Here is a 9215-nt window from a genome sequence, read left to right on the forward strand (position 1 = left end):
AAAAGCGGTTTCTACTGATTTATGTTTTCAAATATAATTTTATCTTACTCGCAAAAAATATGTATAATTTTATCTTATGATTAAGTATGAGCAGAAATAATTTTTGTCAAAACAAAAAAGTATGTGCTGAAATAATAAAGAAAACAATTATTTTTAACTAAATCTTACTTCCGATTTTTTTTATTGTTATCACTTTAATTTTAAAAACTGTTCTAAACGTATTAGATGAATAATAGTTATCCAAGTTGAATTAAAGTCCAAATTGTATAATAATATGTTGTGAATGAGACATTTTATCCAAATTGTCGTCTTTAGTTTGAAGTCGTTTTTCACTTATTGTCGTTTTTCAACCGATGTCGTTTTTAACTAATAACATTTTTGATGTGATGTCGTTTATCAAGTGATAACGTTTTTCACCTATTGTCGTTTTTCAACTGATGTCGTTTTTTCATTTATTGTCGTTTTTATATTAGTTCCTGAGAATAGAAGAAGAAAAAACTGCATTGAAAAATAATAAAAGAAAACTAATCACTCTTCTTCACATCATATCAAGTCTTGTTCATTTACACTTATTTTCAACCATTTTTCACAAACTTCCAGAAACAAAACATCAAACACATACCATGCAAATCCAGTCCATAAAAAATCCACACTATTACTCAACCAGAGATCTCAATCGACTTCACATCACTCTTCTTGGCCTTCTCCTCCTTAGGAACAGTCACAGTAAGCACTCCATTTTCCATCGAAGCCTTCACCTGATCCGCCTTCGCGTTCTCCGGCAGCCGGAACCTCCTCACGAACTTCCCGCTGCTCCGCTCAACTCTGTGCCACGTCTCGTTCTTGTCCTCCTTCTCCACATTCCTCTCTCCGCTGATCTGAAGCACTCGACCCTCCTCGACCTCCACCTTCACCTCCTCCTTCTTCAGCCCGGGGACGTCGGCCTTGAACACGTGAGCCTCCGGCGTTTCTTTCCAGTCAATGCGAGCATTGGCCATGGCGGAAGTCTCCGTCGAGGTGAGGTCCTTGAATGGATCCCAAACGTCCAGAGAGAATGGATCGAAGATGCTGCTCCGTCGTCCACCGAACAAGCTCGGAATCATCGCCATTTTTGGAAGCTTTGATCTTTTTTTTTTTTTTTTTTATTGGATTACTCTGCTTTTTATTCTGTCTTGATATTTTTGAAAATGTTCGGTCGCTATTTATACAGTTATGGTGAAGGGTAGTTTAGTACTTTTAGAATAATTTCGCGCTTTTTCTAGATTTTTCAACGAAGTTTCTAGTTGCTCTGAGAGCATTCCACGTGGATCTGGTTGCGTCATTCAAAAACTACAACAATTTCTATTTGGTTTGCAAATATACCATGTGTCCAGATTCTTTTGTTACGAATATTTTTAGTAAAAAAATAAATTATAAATGTCAAATTGAAATATAAATACAAAAAATACAAAAACAACACACCAAAAGTACTATTAACTTAACATAAAATTGTTAAAATGAAAATAAAAGGCAGAAATGCTTTGGACCATATTTTTAATAAAAAGTAAAATAGGCTAAATCATACTATTTTATTTAATGATGAATCACTTTACTTAATCCATACTTAGTTAGATCTTTATTATTTTTGTGGGTTAATAATAAACCTTGCCATTATATATATATTTGAGAAAATATAATAGTGTGGTTCATTATAATACTAGTATAAATAAATGAAAAAATTAGATAGTATAAATTATTAGAGTGTTGCTATATGACAATGAATTAGTTCAAATAATATGATGGAAATAACATTCAAATAATTACTCATAGAAAATAATCTAAAGAATTTAGATAAAAAAAAATCCAGAAAAACAATCTAAAGCAGTAATCTTTTCTAGATCTAAGGTTTTACAAAATCAAAACTTCTCTCAAAATTGCAGGATAATGTTGCTTAAATAGTCTTCCAAGATTCTCAAGTGAAAATATCGTTTTGCCCTTTAAAAAGTGGTTCAAATTTTGAAAAATGCGTTGACAGCATTGTAGCGTTGTGTATTGAGCGCAGTAGTGCTATAATCAAAGCCAAAATCCCCAAAAATTATTTCACTAGCGCTGTAGCGCCCTTGACGTAGCGCTGGCTTTGTAGCACTGGGGCGCTACTTACAAATTCAATCAGACTTCATCATCTCCTCCCTAGCGCAGTGGCGCTACTTTGATAGCACTGTAGCGCTATTGACAGTAACATAACTCGTACATATCGACCCCGAAAAATATGATTTTTTCCAAATTAACTATATTTTCTTCAATTTTCATTATTTTCACCAACTTAGCATGGAAAACCTGAAACATAAACAAACAAGCATAATTCTGCAATAAAACACAACAAGGAAAAATGGCTTTTACTTCGGTTTTTAAGCTTGATTTACTTCGGTTTTCGCTAAAATTCGCAACCGAAGTAGTTCGGAGCGAAGTAAAAACTAGCTAAAAACCGAAGTAGAATCCCCACTTTCTACTTCGGTTTTTACTTAATAACCGAAGTAGAAAGTGTATATACGCTAGCATCCTGGGCACTTTCTACTTCGGTTTTTAGGTAAAACCGAAGTAGAAAGTGGGGATTCTACTTCGGTTTTTAGGTAAAACCGAAGTAAAATGTACACTTTCTACTTCGGTTTTACCTAAGAACCGAAGTAAAAGGGGACTTTCTACTTCGGTTCTTAGGTAAAACCGAAGTAGAAAGTGTACATTTTACTTCGGTTTTACCTAAAAACCAAAGTAGAAAGTGCCCGCATTTTTTATTTAATATATGTTTCTAATTATTTTTAAATGGATGGTTTCTATTTTTATATAAATATATATATATTTTGGCCTGATTTTATTTAATTGATCTAATTAATATTTTTTTTTTTGCCTAATTATTTTTCAACAATTTAATTATATAATATTACAATTATATATATTTTTACAATTGAAATTGGTTAAGAAATTTTTTTGAATAAATATATGATAACTTTTATTAATTAAAAATGTTGTACATAAACATATAAAATACAAGTACTTAAGTAAGATAACTAGCCTTAACATTAATACATTTACATAGCCTTAACATTAATACATTTACAAAATACTAAACTTACAACTAAACAAAAATAGGCTTACTGATAAATGTATGGTATCAATTTGGCTAACCATTCGTGTTGGATTGGCAAGAGGTCTGCAATCTCACAATATTGCGTCTTCCCACCAAACTGTAAAATTAATAAATATAAATTAATTTCATAGATTATCGATAGCAAATAAATTATAAAAAATGAACTTACTTTTTCTTTTAGGGTAGTCATTGCATTTGATGCCCGTACAAGATCTCTAATGTACTTCAAGACATAAAAACCACATTCATAACTTTGTGGTTGTCTTGGACATGTAACATTGAATATCTTTGTGGGATTGCCGAGTAATGCATTGGAAGAAGCTCTATAATATGCACTATTTAAAAAGAAAATTATTAACAAAAGTTATTAAAATGTAGTAACATGTAATATTTGTTGCATATTAAGAAATATTTTAAAAAATTTAAAACTTACCTCATTATCATTGAATCAATTTCTTCTGGACGTTTGTGTGATTTCAATGGATCTAAGAACACGATTTTTCCTTTTGGCATAGCAATCACCAACATCCAATGTTCCCTAAAATAAGAAGCGTATGTTAAGTAAAATAATTAAATTTTTAATATATGACTAATCAAATAAAAAAAATTTACACTATTTCTTACCGTATGTTCCAAGGTATAAAGTAAAGTTGACCAACTCTATCCATGGTCATCAACCAATTCGCCAAGTCAATGGTTGATCGCTCTACATCGTTAACATTATTAATGCTAAGACGTTCAATGTCATAAAACTTGTAATAGACACGCTGATTTGGAAATAGAGACTCCCAAATGCATCTGCAAAATTTTCTTTAGTGTTAAATATTTTGAAAAATTTCGGCAGAGTTTCCCCTATAAATAGGACTTCCCAAACCTGTAAACATTCAATGTCTATGAAAATTTTCAACAGATCACAGAGCAGTACTCATAACTGATTCTAAATTCCTATCATTCCAAAGAATTAGTTTAAGGGATACCTTAATCCGAATATCATTGCTGAGCCTCCAATCATATGCAAGGTAGCAACTTGTTCCACATCCTCTGAAGTTAGGAATATTGACTCGTGATTCATGAATGTTGGGTCCACTGGAATGGAGACGACTGAGTTTATTCCCTTAACTCTGCAAAATTCTCTCACCATAAACTGAAGGCTAACATGGATGCGATTCATGATGTGATCGGCAAATGGTTGGCCTTCGGTCAGAGTGTTTTCTGGATTGATGTGAGACCCAGCTGATGACAGATGCGGGCTAGTCATAGGAGGTTTTGACATATCCTTGGATGAACTTTTTGACATAGGAGGTTTCTTTCTTAGAGGACCCTACACAACATCAAGTTAAAATAATATTAAAATACTGGACCAACAAATATTTTAATAGGTAACAAATTAAAGAATTCGTTTATACCTGGTCAGTCATAATTAAATCTTTTGGCCAAGGAAGAAATGTGTCATAAGTATCTCGAACATATTGTATCTCCCCAACAGAACATGGGATTTCAGCATCCTCTTGTAACATTTTGGTGACTCGCACCCTCGCATATTCGTCTGTCAGTTGGACACCATGAATAGTCAGTGGACCCACCCCATCAATGATAACACCCTCTGCCACCACATTATGAATATTATCCGAACAAAGTAACACATCCTGCATGTACGGTGTGTCATCCTGCATGTGCGGTGTGTGGTATTCTTCGTCGCTCTGCTCGTCATCATTGTCGTGTTCATCCATATCATCTAACCCACCTGCTTGTTTAGCTTTTTCCTCCTCTAAAGCTTTAAGTTCTGCTTTGAGCCTCGCAATTTCTGCATCTTTCTTACTAACAACATCAGCCATTTCTGTTGCTATTTTTGGTTTTCTTCCAAAGACGGACGAAATCTTCGCAAACGACCTACAATAATCAACCAAATTTATTTTAAAACTAAAATATTATAGAATTAAGTTAAATGCAACAAATAAAAAATAATATCATACCCAAGTGCTCTAACACGCCCTGGGTGCTCAGGTGTCCCTAAAGCTTGCGTTAATATGTCATTCCGACCCTTTGCAATGATTTCTCCACTACTAACTTTTTCTTTCAGCTCATTCTGTGGAACAAACCAGTGGTCACTTATATTAGTGACTTATAAGAACTTTATCATTCCTAAATTACTTTAAAATACTTGCTTGAAACCACTTACAATTCTTGCTTCAATTTGTTTGTCCAAATCTGTAACAAGAACCTTCCTCTTTTCTCGTGCTCTTATCCATACTTGGTACCGTTCTACATCTGCCACACCTAGTTCAGTTTTCTACAACATACAACAATTAATTAAAGTTGGTGAGTGCAATATTCTTCATAACAAGTTGACAGTTATAAAATAGTGATGCGAATTACTTACCAGGTCCTCTCTAACATTGGCAAGCCCTCTACGAGATGTACGATGCCTCGAAGTATATTTGAGAGATCTTTCACGTTGTGCTTCCCGCAAAGCCTACATTAAATAGGTAACAATAAGTTTTTAAGCAATTATTAGTATTTCAAAACTAATAAATCATATACATAATAGATATACACAATAGTACCATAAACTCAGGAGATAAACGGTGGCTAACAAATGTCCTCCAATCTTCTAGGTCAAGTTCTGGATATTTCTTAGGAAGGATTTGGAGTTCATCTATCAGACCGTCTTCTGCCAAAGGGTAGATGTAGTCACTAGTGATGTTGGTCTTAAAATCTCTCATCATTCTTCCCGCACTTTTCATTAATTCTGGTTTCCAATTTTCTGGAATGTTAAAGGCACCCTGAAATAGAAAGAAAATGATTAATGAAATGCAAAGTAATTCATGAAAATGATCAATATATTAAAGTAATTAAAATATTCATAAAATATTTTCTTACATATACATCCTCCCATATTCTATTCTTCAATTCTTGTGGGACTTGTCTCCAATCCTTATAATTGAGAGAGACCGTTCTCCTAGTTTTAACTCCAAGGTACGATTGCATCTCACTATATGCTTTCCCTATAGGTTGACCTTTATCATTAAACTGAATATTTCTCTTTATTCCCTTAGCTTTTTGATTATTGATATTGTTCTTCTTTGTTGGGCCTCGCCTATTTGGTGTGTTCTCCCCTTCAGAAATTGTCATCTGCACATAAACAAGAATTAACGTTACAATTATGACATAAATAAATACATATTTAACATAAAAATGAATACATTACTCACTGGACACATTTTCTTTTCTTTTTTCTTTTCTTGGTTGATCCACAATCTACCCATATTCCGTCTCTAATATCATTTCTAATATATTCCCCATCATCATCAACTTCATGGAAACCATGGATTTTCTCAACTTGCTCATGTATTGGTTGTCCAACAATAAAATTGTCATGGAACAAATCATCGTTTTCTTCGTCATTTTCATCTTCTATAAACTGCCTTTCTGGGGTTCGTAAAACAACTGACCATTTATCATCAGCAGGATCAGTTATGTAAAACACTTGTTTTGCTTGGGTAGCCATGATGAAAGGATCATTCTTGTGACCTTTCTTACTTAAGTCAACCAAAGTGAATCCAAGTTCATCAATTCTAACCCCAACATTGTTGTCCACCCAAGAGCACTTGAGCAGAGGAATTTGAAATAAGGAATAATCAAGTTCCCATATTTCTTCAACAACCCCATAATATGTCATAGTACCAGCAATTGGATTATTGTCTTTTGCACTAGCGAAATGCACTGCTTCTGCCACAATACTTACTCCACTATTTTGAACCATTTGAGCATCATCTCGTGACTTTGTGTGAAATCGTTTTCCTCCAACAATGTAAGCATTGTGCTTTATTACATGAACACTTGGTCCAAATGATATGCGTTTTAACTCTGTCGACACTCCATGGTTTTCTTCTCCCAACCTTGCTAGAATAATATTTTTCAACCATCGACTAAATGTTTTATTGTGCTCATCTATAATCCATTTCTGTTTATTTTTAACCTTGTTGGGAATCATTGATTGTAATAACTCCATGTGCTCACTACAATACAAAATACAACATATTAAAATTTCAATTATACATAAAAATGAGTATAATGTTTATTAAATCTATAACTTACGTTATATAGGGTTGAACTTCGGGATTGTTTTCCAACACAACTAAATGAGCTTGATCTAATTCTGCACGAGATATGGTCACTACTGTTCCTTTCCCTCGCAATCCTCTATCAACTCCATCCGAGTTATTCCGTGGTTTGCTAATTCCGATTGTGTCGATTCCAACCATGTACTCTGAACAAAATTCCACAGCTTCTTCAGCTAAATAACACTCAACCATACAAGCTTCAGGGCGATGGTGATTACGTACATATCATTTCAACACCTTCATATTCATTTCAAATGGATACATCCATCTCGCCCAAACTGGCCCACACAACTTGGCTTCTCTTACTAAATGGACCATCAAATGTATCATGATGTCAAAAAATGATGGTGGAAAATATTTTTCAAGCTTGCATAAGGTTTCAACTATTTCATCATGCAATGCATTCAACTTCTTCATTTCCAATTCTTTTCCGCATAGTTGATTAAAGAAGATGCACACACTTGTCACACTATCTCTAACTTTTTTTGGTAAAACTGACCGAATGGCAATTGGAAGTAATTGTTGCATTAATATATGACAATCATGTGATTTCATTCCAATTAACTTCAAATCTTCCATAGACACCAAGTTTCGAACATTCGATGAGTAACCATCAGGCACTTTCATCCCTGCCAATGATTGACATACGGCTTGCTTCTCTTCTTTAGACAATGTAAAACAAGCAGGAGGCAAATATGTGCGAGCCCCCTTTTCTTCAGGTGCCAAGCGGTGTCTTATACCCATTTCAACAAGATCTAAACGACTAGACAAACCTGGGATATCAAGTAATGTACCGATTATACTTTCACATACATTTTTTTCTATGTGCATGACATCCAAGCAATGTCTAACGAGTAAATCTTTCCAGTAAGGAAGTTGAAAGAAAATTGATTTTCTTTGAAAACATCCATTGACTTTTTTGTTTTTATTCTTCTTCCCATACCTAAAGTCAACTTTTTCTACTTCCTTAAGAATTTGCTCACTTGACAATGGAAAATGAGCAATATCTCGTTCCACAGTACCGTCAAATGCTTTTTTTTTATTTCTGTCAGGATGACTTAAATGCAAATATCGTCTATGACCCATATAACACATTTTGCGTCCATTTGACAAGCGACGGGCCCTTGTGTTGGTGCAACAAATTGGACAAGCTTGGTAACCTTTTGTGCTTAAACCTGATAAGTTACCATATGCTGGAAAATCATTAACAGTCCATAACAACACCGCTTTCAAATTAAACACTTCTTTTTTAAAACCATCATATGCCTCAACACCATTTTCATACAACTCTTTCAAATCATCAATTAATGGTGCCAAGTAAACATCGATATCATGTCCTGGTTGTTTTGGGCCCGAAATCATTAATGAAAGCATCATGAACTTCCTTTTCATCACCAACCAAGGAGGAAGATTGTACATAACCAGGAAGACAGGCCATGAACTATGCCTACTACTAAGAGATCTATGCGGGTTTACTCCATCAGCAGCTAAACCAAGACGAAGATGTCTTGGTTCATTTTTGAATTCTGGATTGATATAATCTACCTTCTTCCAGGCCTGTGAATCTGCAGGATGCCGGAGTTTACCATCTTTCACTCGTCCAGTCTCGTGCCATATTAAGTTCTTAGAGTGTTCTGCACTTCGATATAATCGCTTCAGCCGCGAAATCAAAGGTAAGTACCATAGCACTTTCTGAGGAATAAGTTTCCTAATCTCTTTACTTTTGTTAGGTTTGTACCGTGATAAACCACATTCTGGGCAAGCGTCCATGTCTGCATACTCCTTACGATATAAAATACAATCATTCGGACATGCATGAATCTTCTCATACTTCAACCCTATCAAACTTAATGTTTTCTTTACTTCATATGTAGACTCCGGAAAACAATTTTCTAGCGGCAAAATCTCCTTGAAAGCAGCTAAAAATTGACTGAAACACTTATCACTAACTCCATTTTCTGCTTTTA

General features: G+C 34.3%; 2 protein-coding genes across 2 annotated transcripts; both read right to left on the bottom strand.

The window, feature by feature from the left end:
• Positions 1-477: 477 nt before the first annotated feature.
• Positions 478-1177, bottom strand: LOC133812834 (17.3 kDa class I heat shock protein-like). The gene has a single exon (XM_062246656.1). It carries the CDS (start codon positions 1107-1109, stop codon positions 660-662), a length of 450 nt encoding a protein of 149 aa, XP_062102640.1. The 5' UTR covers positions 1110-1177; the 3' UTR covers positions 478-659.
• A 622-nt stretch (positions 1178-1799) lies between these two features.
• Positions 1800-5901, bottom strand: LOC133781990 (uncharacterized). Its single transcript, XM_062221120.1, has 7 exons — positions 5689-5901; positions 5505-5597; positions 5304-5414; positions 5098-5210; positions 4531-5014; positions 4152-4445; positions 1800-1817 (listed from the first exon to the last, which is right to left on the bottom strand). The coding sequence occupies exons 1-7, from the start codon at positions 5866-5868 to the stop codon at positions 1800-1802; spliced, it is 1293 nt and encodes a 430-aa protein (XP_062077104.1). The 5' UTR covers positions 5869-5901.
• Between the last annotated feature and the right edge of the window lie 3314 nt (positions 5902-9215).

Source organism: Humulus lupulus, chromosome 1 (genome assembly GCF_963169125.1).
Source record: "Humulus lupulus chromosome 1, drHumLupu1.1, whole genome shotgun sequence".
NCBI lineage: Eukaryota > Viridiplantae > Streptophyta > Magnoliopsida > Rosales > Cannabaceae > Humulus > Humulus lupulus.

Coding starts and splice junctions, on each gene's coding strand:
- LOC133812834 (XM_062246656.1), bottom strand. CDS start 1,109: ATGGCGATGATTCCGAGCTTGTTCGGTGGACGACGGAGCAGCATCTTC.
- LOC133781990 (XM_062221120.1), bottom strand. CDS start 5,868: ATGAAAAGTGCGGGAAGAATGATGAGAGATTTTAAGACCAACATCACT. Junction 5,211..5,303: donor AACAAATTGAAGCAAGAATT/GTAAGTGGTTTC, acceptor TTTGTTCCACAG/AATGAGCTGAAAGAAAAAGT. Junction 5,015..5,097: donor GGGCGTGTTAGAGCACTTGG/GTATGATATTAT, acceptor TGATTATTGTAG/GTCGTTTGCGAAGATTTCGT.